This window comes from Sparus aurata, chromosome 21 (genome assembly GCF_900880675.1).
Source record: "Sparus aurata chromosome 21, fSpaAur1.1, whole genome shotgun sequence".
Taxonomy (NCBI): Eukaryota; Metazoa; Chordata; class Actinopteri; order Spariformes; family Sparidae; genus Sparus; species Sparus aurata.
Genome location: NC_044207.1, coordinates 31,009,157 through 31,023,202, shown reverse-complemented (window position 1 = coordinate 31,023,202; position 14,046 = coordinate 31,009,157). Strand labels below are relative to the sequence as shown.

Genomic DNA, 14,046 nt, shown 5'->3' with positions numbered 1-14,046 from the left:
CAGCCGAGCAGGAGCCGAGCCGAGCAGCAGCCGAGCAGCAGCCGAGCCGGAGCCGAGCAGGAGGGATGCGGTGCATCTTGGTGGGATCAGTCTGCTGCTGGATGTCAGTCATACTCCTGTATGATCTGGAAGCTATTAAGAAAAAAAAGCTTTTTTGCATGAAATATATTCGTATCTTTATCTAAATATAAAATATGAGGAGAACTTAAGAAGAGGTGTGTCCTAATTGTCAAGTGTAATGATATAATGGTCATTGATTCTGAGACCTGACATGAACATGCAGATCTGTCTCAGTAAGAAAAATAACTAGAAGTTATTTATATTATATATTTAATAGTGTCAGTGTTCTTTTATAACCCGACAAATAAAACGAACTAAATATAAATAAATAAAATAACTTTTACAACCTTCTTAAAAAAAAGTCGCGGTGACGACATCACTCTGTCTGTCCAATCAGAGGAGAGTCTCGGTGTCCGCCGCTCAAACACACGCGCTCTGATAACTGAACCGTCTCGAGCTGCCCCGCCGACCAGCCAACCCTCAGGTAGACGGTCTGAGCCCTGCAGGCACACGGTGATCCAGCAGGTAAACTGCCGGTAATGTACCGGTAATGTACCGGCACACAGGCCACGATCTGTCTGTCCCGGTGACTTCCGTCTGCCACTCTTGAAACGTCTTTAATCGTCCGTTTAGCGGCTAACAGTGGCTAGCTTGTGCTAACGGCCGTTAGCTCAACCGTCAGTGATGTGTTCCACTTGAGTTTTAAGACTTGGTGACCGAAACGTTCGGGGTGACTCTGACCCGGTTCTGTGGGTTCAGTGTGTTGGTTCTGCTCACAGTTAAAGTATTGCAGTATGTTGATGCTCGTTAAATGACCGGATGGACACAGTGACCGTGGAGCTAACAGCTAACAGCTCACTGACTGTGAATGTGGCCTACAGCTGAGGCTTCACACAAGCTGTCAGTATGTTCATTAGTTATTGCTTAGTCATATTGCAAACATTATTTCATTATTAATCAATCTGCTGACGATCTTCTAGATGAATCAGTTAATTGTTCGGTATGAAAGAATACAAATAGTTAAATAATGTCTTTCACACTTTCAGTGATGTCTCCAATGTTCTTATTCTGTCTGATGAATCACAGAGAACACAGGCATGATGTCTCACTGACACTGTTGATACAGTATCTGACCTGGGATCTGTTGATGTGCTCAATGTGTGTGTTTCTTCCAGCAGCAGTTCAGTGTGTCAGTGTTCACATAAGCCGCAGTGATGAGCAGCAGAAGCCGCAGGACCTGGTGAGAGCTGAGTTGATTGATTGTGCTAGATGATTGATTGATTGATTGATTGATTGATCCTCTAACAGTGTGATCCTGTGTGTTGCCTCCTCTCTCAGTGCGAAGAGACGCTCAGGTTGTTTGGGACGGTTCTCCAGAGTGACTTTACAGAGGCCTGGATGGTCCAAAGATGAGGTAATGTCCACCCTGTCAGCAGTCAGGGTAAGAGATGGATGTTCTTCTTGAGGAGTTGCTGTGTAGTTCATATTTCTTCTGTGTGGTTCTGATGGTGGACAAACTGACGATCAGTTTTCAGATATTTGATGTCAGACAGTGAGTCAGTCAATAACCTGTTAATACCTGTCAGTGTGAACAGTCATGAAAATAATCATCTGTGTAGACGGAGCCGCTCTCTTTACACTCATATGTTCATGTTAACTGCAAATAAAATAACTTTTCACTAGATTTTTGTTTGTTTGAAATATTTCGGCTGAATGAACTGGAGTCATTTTTATGTCTGTTATATATGAGTCAAACCTTTGTGTAAAAGCATAATTACGACGAAAGAACACGAGCATTGAGAACATTGTTTGTGTACACACAGTTTACTAAAAAGAAGGTTTTTGAACAACTCATGTTAGCAGATATTTCCTACGCTGGCCGCCGTCCTGCCAGTGGAGAAGTGTCGACCTCAGAATGTGACGTAACCTGGAGGACAGTTAAGGTGGAACGTTCCTAAAGCTTAGTTCCATATAAATACACAGATAATTTGTTGTTTTGTCGTTAGTGAAAAACAGTATTGACTTTGAAGTTGAAAAAGGAGCCTCATGTAAGAAAGAAAACTAAAATCAAAAGCTGGAAAAGTCCCGTAGATCTGGTGTTGATAGTTGTTGATGGAAGACAGTAGTTCCACCTTAACTGTCCTCCAGGTTACGTCACATTCAGAGATCGACACTTCTCGGCTGCCATGACAGCGGCTAGCAGAACAAGCTACTACTTAGTTGTTTCAAGTTGTCGTAATTATGCTTTTACACAAAGGTTTGACTCATATAGGGCTGTAATCTCCTAGTCGACTGGTTGATTTATTGGTCGATACGTTCTGGCTCGATTAAAATTCTGATTGGTTGATTTTTGGCGTGTTAATTACATGCTGCTGTGGCAGTGCGTAAACACGCAGCGGGTCCTCTCTATCCCAATGCTGTGTGTCCTGCATATGGCAAATTTGACTTCATCAGGAGGAAAGTACCAAGTGCTAACAGTGTGTCTTCAGAACACCCCCCTTGTTTTTAATATTTTGGATTAGCCCAACCTACTACAGTCAAACAGATTGAAGGTACTAGAAGGCCTCTGTCCGGTGGTGTGTTAAATATTTCTTTATTTTTAAGCATTTCATTTACAGTCATTCCTATTCTACCATGTCAAAGACATCAGCAGTGTGGCAGCATTTTATACAAATAGAAAATGGAAAAAAAAGTCGAACAGTTATCACAGCTCGACTACAAACATGGCATATCACCTAAAAATGGTAAGCTACAGTGTCTGATAGTGTCTGTCAATTATTATAACATGTCAAAAACAATTGTCTAATTATTCCTCAACAGTTTTTGTGCTGACATCGCTAGTTGACATAGTATATTTTGGGAAATCCTGGGCTATGATATTGCACAGATGCACATGATGCAAAACGCTGTCAGAGCCGACAGACTTGAGTGTGTTTATTAATTAATACTTTTAAATTAATTAATTTCAGTGCAAAATAATAGGGTCAAAAACAATTTAATCTAAAGCAAATAGACTACTAGTCTTCATGTTTATTTTTAATTAATTAATCAGAAGACTACCCCCCCAAGGATTTCTTTGGTTGATTACAGCCCTAGACTCATATATATGCACACAAAAAAAACCTAGGTTGCATTTTGCCAAGAGTTTCACTTTAAAGGGGGACAAGGTGTGCCTGAAAACAACGATAGATTAAAGTGATCTCCTACATTCATCATGTATGACCAACTGTATCTGTGGAGACTCTCCTCCAATTTCTCTGTGTTCAGGATGTTTCACGATGTCAATTGTTGAGACTCGTTCTCAAAAACCTCGCGTTGGTGACTCATCAGAGCAAAGTGTCAGTATTTTAGGAGTGAGACTCATCAATGAAAGCATGGTACACCTGCAGCAGTGAAAACAGAGAAGATTTTAGATTTTTGTGATGTCTCCTCTGTGGGCAGGGACAGAGGGTACTGTTTTATCATGAACACTCACTGGACAGCACCGTCAGAGAGTCTTTAGTACTGACACACCGTCTGATGATGATGATGATGATGATGATGATGATGATGATCTGTGTCCTCAGGATGAGAAGCTGCTCAGGCTGGTGAAGGAGTTTGGATCCAGTAGCTGGTCTTCAGTTTCTCTTCATTTCAAAGTGAGTAGTTTGACTTCACGTCTCTCTGGTCACAGAACAGACAGCCAGAGACAAACTGCAGCTAACTGTGGAGCTGTGTGTGTGTGTGTGTGTGTGTGTAGCAGGGCCAGAGGTCAGATGTGGAGTGTCAGAGGAGGTGGCAGCAGGTGAAGAACCCAGAGCTGGTCAAAGGACCCTGGACCCAAGAGGAGGACGAGAGGGTAAAGACTGGAACCAGTCAGGACACATTGTGATACTACTACTAATAATACCTATATATACTGTAGTACTACTGTAATATTACTGATTTTACTAATATGTACTTCTGCTATACTGTACTATACCTTTGCTCTCTTATTACCATGTTATACTTGTACTGTCTAGAGGGGGGCAAATGTTTTTTGTCATGAAATCAGATCCTGGACAGGACCAGTAATACCTCCCTTCACCACTAGGTGCCCCTCCTGACTCAGCTGCTCCTCAGTGGAACATAATGAGCCCATGAATGAACAACCATCACTGAACTGTTCTAAAGTTTAACATCAAAATAATGAATGAAATGAAACACACACACAGCAGCCTGGTATAAAGACAGACAGACAGACAGACAGACAGACAGCGGCCTGGTATAAAGACAGACAGACAGCGGCCTGGTATAAAGACAGACAGACAGCGGCCTGGTATAAAGACAGACAGACAGACAGACAGACAGCAGCCTGGTATAAAGACAGACAGACAGACAGACAGACAGACAGCAGCCTGGTATAAAGACAGACAGACACACAGCAGCCTGGTATAAAGACAGACAGACACACAGCAGCCTGGTATAAAGACAGACAGACAGACAGACAGCGGCCTGGTATAAAGACAGACAGACAGACAGACAGACAGACAGCAGCCTGGTATAAAGACAGACAGACACACAGCAGCCTGGTATAAAGACAGACAGACACACAGCAGCCTGGTATAAAGACAGACAGACAGACAGCAGCCTGGTATAAAGACAGACAGACAGACAGACAGCGGCCTGGTATAAAGACAGACAGACACACAGCAGCCTGGTATAAAGACAGACAGACAGCAGCCTGGTATAAAGACAGACAGACAGCGGCCTGGTATAAAGACAGACAGACAGACAGACAGACAGACAGCAGCCTGGTATAAAGACAGACAGACAGCAGCCTGGTATTAAGACAGACAGACAGACAGACATACAGCAGCCTGGAGTCCAGTGATCTGATCATGCTTTGTCTGTCTGCTGCATTCAGCTGCTCCTGATGATATGCTGTGATGTCACTTCCTGTACAGGTCATCGACCTGGTTCAGAAGTACGGTGTGAAGCGCTGGTCGCTCATCGCCAAACATCTGCGCAGTCGTAACGGGAAGCAGTGCCGCGAGCGCTGGCACAACCACCTGAACCCAACAGTGAAGAAGAGCAACTGGACGCTGGACGAGGACGCCATCATCTGTCAGGCCCACAGACTGCTGGGTAACCGCTGGGCCGACATCTCCAAACTGCTGCCCGGCAGGTAGGCACACCACCGCCAGGTGTCCTGTCATCAGGCGTCTGTCATCAGGACACGCAGACAGTCCTGAAGCAGTTTCTGTGTTCTGTTCTCAGGACTGATAACTCCATCAAAAACCACTGGAACTCCACTCTGAAGAGGAAGGTGGAGAAGGAGGAATACCTCCAGGTCTTACACCTGCACCACTCCTGCATCACCTCCTTTAACTCCTCCAGCTCCTCCTCCACCAGAGCCACCATCCCCACCAAGGTAAACATCCCGCCCACACACCACCCTCCACCCAGATATCATCCTCTTACAACACCTCGTCCTCCAACCGTACAGCTACGTGATAATAAGGTTGGTGTTTGGTCCAGCAGGCAGACAGTCTGTCCTCTGTGAAGGACGAGTCCAGCTGCACCTCCACCCATCAGAGTGACCACTCCCACCTGTGCTCCAACTGTGTCCCTGCGTCCTCCTCAGGTTACCACTCCTCTGTGAGTGTGAGTGAGCTGACAGTGCCCGAGGAGCTGATGGAGGCGGTACACCAGCTTTTTGTTTGACTGTTGGCTTTTATGAACCCTCAGCGTCGTCTGTCAGACGACTCAGAGTGGAAACTGCTCATGTAACTGTCAATGTGATCGTGACTGTCAGCTCATAGTCAGCTTGTTTTCTACCTGAAATAATGAACCTGACTTCATCACAGAACTCGGACACCTGGAGCTGCGAGCCACAGGAAGTGACCTCAGCAATCTGCGCGAGCAGAGAGGACAGCGACCTGTCAGTCACTGATCTGAGCCGGAGCTATGTAAGAGAACAAACACCTAAGGTGTTGATCCTTTTCATTATCCATTTATCTGTTCTCTCTCTCAGTGCGTTTACATGCACAGTTTAGTCAGATTACAGCCAGAGTTCCACTCTGCTGCTCAATCAGACAACTGCAACTGTCCGAGTAAACATGCCGGTGAGAAAATCAGTTACTAGCTGGAGCATGTCATACCCGGTACGCTAGGTGGCGCTGTACCCATTTCAACTAGTGGTAACAGAAACACCTCCGGCTGACCTCTTTACGTCACCAGCAACAACAAACTGCCTCGACATTCCAGAAAGATGGCGTACGAAGAGCGAGACGAAGCTACATCTTTGTACATTTCATATATGGTGAACATGATAATTACACAAACTAGATGCACAATGGAGCTCTTTCTCTCTTTCTTGCGGTGATTTCAGAGGAAAGACGCCGCCGCCGCCGTCCGTCTACTTCCGGCTCACGGCCCCGGGAAAGAAATCTCGCGCCTGCGCAGAACCCAAAATCTGATCTGATCTGATGAACGTATACATGCAGGAGTAATGTGACTATCAATCAATAATCTGGGTGTTTTAATCCGACTATGAGAAATCCGATTGGTCTGATTTTAGTCAGACTAAGGTGTAAACATGCATCTTAAACATCCCATCATAGTCAGACTAACACAGTGATTCAGTTTTCTGGAGTGTCATGTAAACACACTGGATGAATCCATTACATGTTCAGACTATAACCACTCATCAGTGTCTCCCAGCTTGTTTTTTAAGTTTAAGTTTAAAACAAAAAAATAATAATTCTATCGTTCATGACAAACAAAAGCAGCAAATCCTTATTTCAGAGCAGCTGGAAGCAGTCAGCTGCAGCTGACAGCAGCGTGTCCTTGTCCTTGTGTGAAGGTTGCAGGTGTGACGGAGCAGCAGAAGGCTGGAGATGGAGCCTCCTGCAAAGACTCCACCTCCTCCTGGAGCAGAACACAGGGAGCTGTGAGCTTCTCCCCATCAGAGGTAAGACAAGAGCCTGTCTGTCTGTCTGTCTGTCTGTCTGTCTGTCTTCAGTTGTCTGTCTGTCTCTCTGCCTGTCTGTAGTTCTTCAGTCTGTCTGTCTTCAGTTGTCTGTCTGTCTCTCTGCCTGTCTGTAGTTCTTCAGTCTGTCTGTCTTCAGTTGTCTGTCTGTCTGTCTGTCTGCCTGTCTGTAGTTCTTCAGTCTGTCTGTCTTCAGTTGTCTGTCTGTCTGTCTGTCTGTCTGTAGTTCTTCAGTCTGTCTGTCTTCAGTTGTCTGTCTGTCTGTCTGCCTGTAGTTCTTCAGTCTGTCTGTCTTCAGTTGTCTGTCTGTCTGTCTGTCTGTCTGTCTGTAGTTCTTCAGTCTGTCTGTCTTCAGTTGTCTGTCTGTCTGTCTGTCTGTCTGTAGTTCTTCAGTCTGTCTGTCTTCAGTTGTCTGTCTGTCTGTCTGTCTGTCTGTAGTTCTTCAGTCTGTCTGTCTTCAGTTGTCTGTCTGTCTGTCTGTCTGTCTGTCTGTAGTTCTTCAGTCTGTCTGTCTTCAGTTGTCTGTCTCTCTGTCTCTCTGCCTGTCTGTAGTTCTTCAGTCTGTCTGTCTTCAGTTGTCTGTCTGTCTGTCTGTCTGTCTGTAGTTCTTCAGTCTGTCTGTCTTCAGTTGTCTGTCTGTCTGCCTGTCTGTCTGTAGTTCTTCAGTCTGTCTGTCTTCAGTTGTCTGTCTGTCTGTCTGCCTGTCTGTAGTTCTTCAGTTGTCTGTCTGTCTGTCTGTCTGTCTGTCTGTCTGTAGTTCTTCAGTCTGTCTGTCTTCAGTTGTCTGTCTGTCTGTCTCTCTGTCTGTCTGTAGTTCTTCAGTCTGTCTGTCTTCAGTTGTCTGTCTGTCTGTCTCTCTGCAGTTTTTCAGCTTGTGTGCTGTTGATGATCTGAAGCTGCAGCGTCCCATCTTCACCTCCACCCCCGTCTGTTCCTTCAAACACTCCACCAACACCAACCGGGACTCGTGTCTGCACTGCAGCTCCAGCAGCCAGTAGGTGGGGGGGTGGGGTCAGTGTGTCAGGTTAGTGGGACCTTGTTTACGGCGTATTAAGGCTTTTTTGTGTATTGAGTGTATTGACATCCATATTAAGTGCACTTCCTGTCCGGAGCGTCAGCTGTCGCTGGCTGTGACACGTGTGCTCTGTGGATGTGTTCAGGACGCTCTCAGAGATCACAGAGTTGCTGACGGCGGCTCCTCCAACACCAACTCCACTGAAGAGCAGCAGCCAGGACGAGGTGACGATCAGCTGATCACTCCATCAGACTCTGCTCACGTGTACGCGGGAGAACTCACACTTGTTTCTGCTTCAGGTGTCAGTTTGCTGGAGCAGGTTGATCAATCTGCTGTGGGACGAGCAGAGTGTTCATCCTGACAGTCAGCAGTCCAGCAGCAGCTCAGAGGTCTGACACACACACACACACACACACACACACACACACACACACTTCTGTCCGTCCAGGTGGGAGAGTCTCTGTGTGTCAGTTACACACTCATGTCAGAACTGTCCTCCAGGTCCAGGGAGAGAGTCTGCTCAGCTCCATCCTGCAGGTCCAGACCCAGTCCAGCTCCATCCAGCAGACAGAGTCCGGCTGTGTGCTGGGCTGTGAGGAGTTTGGCTGCTTCCCATTGGAGGGGCAGGTGGAGGTGTGGTGGTGTCAGCAGTCGGTCGGCCAGCACTCTCCTGATTGTCCTGCGTACAGACTGAAGCCCTTTGAGGTGAGGACAGACTCTGAGACCTGATCCCTGACCAGTTTGGGTTCATGTGTTTCCTTCTTGTCTGCTCAGACTCAGTGACTCACAGTCCGACTAGACGTTTACAAAAAAGAGTTCATCAGCTTCCAACTGCATTAACTGGACGTGTTGGTCCAACTTCACATTTCATTCAGTACCATTTCAACTAGAGATGCACCAATCGATCGGCAACCGATCGCAATCGGCCGATAATGCCGGTTTTGATCGGAGTTCTCAAAATAGATCACATCAGGCCGATCAGATGACGTTTAAGTATAAAGACAGTGCATTAACTGCATGCAGGGAGGGAATTTCATGGCCGCCGTTGCCCCGCGCCACAGTGTCCTCTGTGCCCCTGGCCCGGTCAGTGTAGCGGGCTTGCCTTTAATTACAGCCACCTGAGTGCACAGTAGTCACTCACAGTAACTTCAGTGAGTCCGCGGTTCGCGCAGGTGGAGTCTCATCATCACGATGATCTCACGTGAAAGCCTCTCAAACAGCAGCAGCGTCTCAAAACAGAAGAAGGAAACTTACAGCACAGCGAGCGAGCGCAGCCGGTTTTGACATGATACGTAACTGACGTATGTGGTAGGATTTAGTCCGGTAAAGTTGGAAATATATTCACAGATTCGAACTTCCCGGATCAATAACTCATAAGTGAAACCTTGTTAAAACACAAACGACGGCTCTTTCCTACCGTAGTGAGGAAGACAACGAGCTACAACCGTATGTTAATCAGAACGAGCGTCTGGACATTAACTCTGGTCTGTATGGTCAGCCGGCTGTGAGACGAGGGCGCAGGGACCGTCTACAAAGTACAACACTGAAAAGAGAAACTACACAATATATTCAATAACTTCACTATTATTCAGAGTGTAGTGTCACCTAAATCACTCCACACATCAGTGGTCTCCTGCTGGTTATTCTACAATTTTTTGTTTGGAAAAAATGTGTTTTGCCATAATTTTGGGGAATTTCTATTTGGGAGAAATATTCAATAACACTAATATTCAGTGTGGTGTCACAAAACCCACCTCACCCTAACCCTACTTAACAAAAACTACTTTCTAATGTAACTTTAACTTGATTTTGTTATAAAAAAAATGTGTTAATACATAATCCATGTCTTATTATAAATTAGGATGTTATGAATCAGTCTGAAAGGTAAATCAACACATTTTACTCAGTGGCCTTTGTGCCCTGTCATGTGGCCTTGGTGCCCCTAAAATGACAAATTCCCTCCCTGACTGCATTCCCACTAGTAAGCTACAGTTGCTCTGTGTAAGCTGAGTCCAAGTTGTCTCTCAGAGTCTCTAGAGTGTGAAATATTGCACATTGCCTCAGCCTGCAATAAAACGGTGGTCAATTCATGATACTTTCTCATCTCCTAATGTTTATACTTAGTAATACAATGTCAATGTTGTGTAAGAAGAATCATTAATTAAATATATGAAAGTTACACAAGACAACAATATAGAAGAATTTATGGATTTGACGCTGTGATCTGTGATCGGCAGATACTGCTTTCAGTGATCGGTGATCGGCCCCAAAAATCCTGATTGGTGCATCTCTAATTTCAACTGGACGATCACAATAATCTGATTTATCAGCATGTGAACATACTGAGTGAGGTGGTGATGAGGGTGATGAAGGTGATGATGATGTGTTGTCAGGTGAACGAGGAGCTGCAGGTGGTGATGTTTGGGAGAACAGATGATCAGAGGAGTGTGACGGAGCAGGCCCGGCTCTACGTGGAGCCGTGATCCTCAGCAGGTGAGTCCAGCTCGTCCTCCGCACCACAGACACTTTCTGACTCATTTTAGTTTCCTGCTGTCATCTTCATCACCACCATTCTCTTCTTCATCATCATCATCAGTGTAATGAGGCCGACCTGTGGGAGGAGCCTGATGAGTCGTCCTGCAGAGAATCAACTCTTTATTTCATAGATCTTATTTTATTATGAACAGATGATTGACAGCTTCACTGCACATCCATCAGTTCAGATGATCCACTGATGTTTTATTGATTTATTTAGCAGTTCAACATTTGATGGACTTGATTTTATACATTATTCATATTTTAAACTGCATTTTAACAAACGATATCTTTATATTTTAAAACAATTTCTAAAACATATTTCTTGTATTTTTACTGAAGATGTCAGAACTATTTTAAATTCTACATGACTATTTATTTTAATATATATATATATATATATATATGTATATATATATATATATATATATATATATATATATATATATATATATATATATATATATATACATATACATATATATATGTATATATATATATGTGTATATATATATATATATATATATATATATATATATATATACATATATATACATATATATTAGTTTGTTGTCTTTTTGACACAGAGACACTTAATATTTAAACTTGTGGATAAAACTGAATGTCTGTTTAAACTCGATGGATTTTAATTTGATATATTTGAAGAAAAGTGAATTAACTGAATACATGTGGTCTGATAAGAGCTGGATATTAATTGTAAATTATTCTTGTATGATTGAATGAAAACAGTCAACATTTATTTATTATTTTATTTGAATTGTTTTGCACATAAAACAAACTGACGAACATGTCTGAGGACTGTTATTGGACAGATGTGATGTGTAAGAAACACCAGCGACTGATTCCTGATCAGAACACTTCAGACTTTTATACTCAGTCATCAGTTTCACACAGATTATTGTAGAGTTCAGTTTTAATCTCCTTTAACTTCTTACATGGAAACACAGTGTTGTCGTTCCAAGATACTGACAAAGCAAATAACTGTAAACAGTACATCCTGTTCAGTAACTTTACAAGTGATTTCAAAATAAACGAGTTCAGATCAGGGACACGGACTTGATAACTGGGACATGATCACTAGAGTTTGACTTTAGTGACTTAAGTGGGATCTCAGTGACTCAAACTTGACCTCAGGAAGCACATCAGCCTTTCTGACTTGAACATGACTTCAGAGTATTGAATAGAATGTCAGTGACTTGGGGATTGTGTCAGTAGCCCTTTTTACACAGCATCTCTGCGTTATCTCCGGAGCGGTGGTTCGCCAATTCTCCACCGATGGTGATTCACACAGAGCGAAGCATCTCCGCCTTCACGTGTGTAATTCACACAGAAAGCTGCGCTGCGGCTCCTAAAGAGGCGTGACGGTACACGTCATGTTGATGACGTCGCTGTTTCCCAGGTGTTCCCCTGTTAATCCAAACCCGCGGACAGTTTATAATCATATGGATGCTGTTATAATGTGTAGTGATTGAGATCCTGACCCACCAAACATCCTGGAAAGTGGCGTGCAGGTGGTCGAGTGGTTAGAGCGCGTGCCATAAATGCAGCCGACCCCGGTTCGATTCCGGCCGGAGGTCCTTTGCTGCATGTCACATCCCCCCCTCTCCCATATTTCCTATCTGTCTACTGCTTAATAAAGGTGTCTATGCCAAAAAAATCTTTAAAAAAAAAAAAAAAAAACATCCTGGAAAGTTACGTTTTTCGCGATAAATTACATTATTACATAATCACCATCAGTGAACAGGACGCTGTCTGACTCTGTCACTCGCGGGGACGGAGGCTGTTTTCTGGGGGAAAGTTCCCTGAAGTCTCAGTCAGGAGGGCTGACGGTCGCGGTGATTTATTTTCATCACAAACACTAAACACACATAAACATCATAAACTTTTTAGCCGGTGACAAACGCTGTTTTTAGGGCATAAATGTGACTAAGAGTTGGGAGGACAGACAGGAGGACAGACAGGAGGACGGACGCTTCTCCACGTACAGCTGTGGTATTTGTTTTCCTCATATAAGTTGCTAAAGACAGTTACTACGTTACTGTTGTTCGGTCCTGTAACGTTGCTGTGTGGGACATTTCTCTGTATTTAGTTGAGTGAAGGACCTGTGCAGTTATCAGACTGTCAGACCGACACGCCCTCGCTCCGCACCTCCGGATTATCCGTTCACACTGGGACGGCTCACCAATAATGCGGCCCTGATACTACCTCCAGAGGCGGATCAGTGCCAGAGTGAAATTTCCCCCCACACTGCATCTGAAACGTTCACACAGAGGAGGGTGCGGAGAATTGGCGCAGGATCCCTGCATGCAGTGTGAATGGGGCTAGTAACTTTGACCTGACAGGCTTTGACATGACATTGTAACTTGGAGATGAACTTGGCGACTAATCATGATTTCAGATGACCTGAACAGCTGACAGGACATGATGACTCGGACATGACCTCAGAGACTTGTCCCTGTGATGAGTGTGACTCAGCTCAGTACTGACACTTGAGACGTCGCTTGATGTGACGTCAGGGACTCAAATACAATGTGATCTGATGGAGTCGACCTGTCAGTCAGACCTGAGGTTTTTCTCTTTGTTTCTGGGTCAGTAGAGAATTAAAAATGCAAGAAAATCAAGAAACTAAATGTCCTCATATCTGGGAGGCGTGACTCGTCGCAGGTCAGCAGCTGGCAGTCTAGTCCGGCTGGAAGGCGCTGTTGACGGAGCCGTTCTCCTGCGGAGGGTGGGGGAGGTGGGGGCAGCTCTTCCTCCTGGACTTGGCCAGGACTCGGTGCAGGAGGCTCGGGGAGCTGTGAGGAGGAGCCGCCGAGGGGCCCCGAGTCTCCAAGTGCCCTTCGAGTCCCAGTGGCCGACGGACGCTGTCTCGCCTCAGCAGCTTCGGAGTGCTGCGGCCGCTGCAGGGGCAATAACATCAGTTTTTAAGACATTGTCTGTAATTCAGCATCTGCATACTCAGAGTCACCTGAAGTTGTGTGCAGTCACCTGGTGCAGCCACAGGGGGCGCCTGCAGCCGTCACGACGGCCGGTACAGACACCCTCCTCACCAGCGTGGGCGTGGCTGTAGATGAAGCTCCGCCCTGCATCACAAAGACTGTGTTACATGACAGCGTCAGAAAAGGACTGGACCCTGACCCTGACCCTGATCCTGACCCCGGGCCTAATCCTGCTCCCGACCCTTTAGGTTTTATGTTTGTAAAAACTTCCCTCAAGCTGAATCAAGTTGTTTTTTGTTTTTTTTTTATCTGTGACATCATCACAATGTAGGCTGAGCAGGAACTGGTGGGCGGGGCCAGCAGGGGAAACGCGACTGTGCATATTAAATGAGCCGCATGAACAGGAAGTAAAGAGACGCCAGAAGACTTTTTGGGCGTGTGCGTGAGGCGAGTGATTCTCATTGGTTTGAACAAACGCCATCTTTCCATCTGGTATCTTATTCTTCTATAAATCTGCGAGTCAT

The 14,046-nt window shown here is 45.0% G+C and overlaps 1 protein-coding gene across 8 annotated transcripts; it reads left to right on the top strand.

The window, feature by feature from the left end:
* The first annotated feature begins 447 nt into the window (after positions 1–447).
* Positions 448–10,928, top strand: LOC115572706 (transcriptional activator Myb-like). 8 transcript variants are annotated; one of them, XM_030403114.1, is made up of 16 exons: positions 448–585; positions 1,239–1,300; positions 1,399–1,474; positions 3,627–3,698; positions 3,803–3,898; positions 4,986–5,206; positions 5,299–5,452; positions 5,560–5,724; positions 5,889–6,011; positions 6,887–6,994; positions 7,876–8,006; positions 8,173–8,251; positions 8,327–8,416; positions 8,529–8,732; positions 10,421–10,520; positions 10,624–10,928. In XM_030403114.1, the coding sequence occupies exons 2-15, from the start codon at positions 1,275–1,277 to the stop codon at positions 10,508–10,510; spliced, it is 1,635 nt and encodes a 544-aa protein (XP_030258974.1). In that variant the 5' UTR covers positions 448–585; positions 1,239–1,274; the 3' UTR covers positions 10,511–10,520; positions 10,624–10,928. The 8 variants fall into 8 exon arrangements, with proteins under 8 accessions (XP_030258974.1, XP_030258977.1, XP_030258973.1 ...); XM_030403117.1 differs by having other exon boundaries at positions 3,800–3,898; positions 5,563–5,679; XM_030403113.1 differs by having other exon boundaries at positions 3,800–3,898; positions 5,563–5,724.
* Positions 10,929–14,046: the final 3,118 nt, after the last annotated feature.

Coding starts and splice junctions, on each gene's coding strand:
- LOC115572706 (XM_030403111.1), top strand. CDS start 1,275: ATGAGCAGCAGAAGCCGCAGGACCTG. Junction 1,475..3,626: donor CTGGATGGTCCAAAGATGAG/GTAATGTCCACC, acceptor CTGTGTCCTCAG/GATGAGAAGCTGCTCAGGCT. Junction 8,252..8,326: donor AGAGCAGCAGCCAGGACGAG/GTGACGATCAGC, acceptor TTTCTGCTTCAG/GTGTCAGTTTGCTGGAGCAG.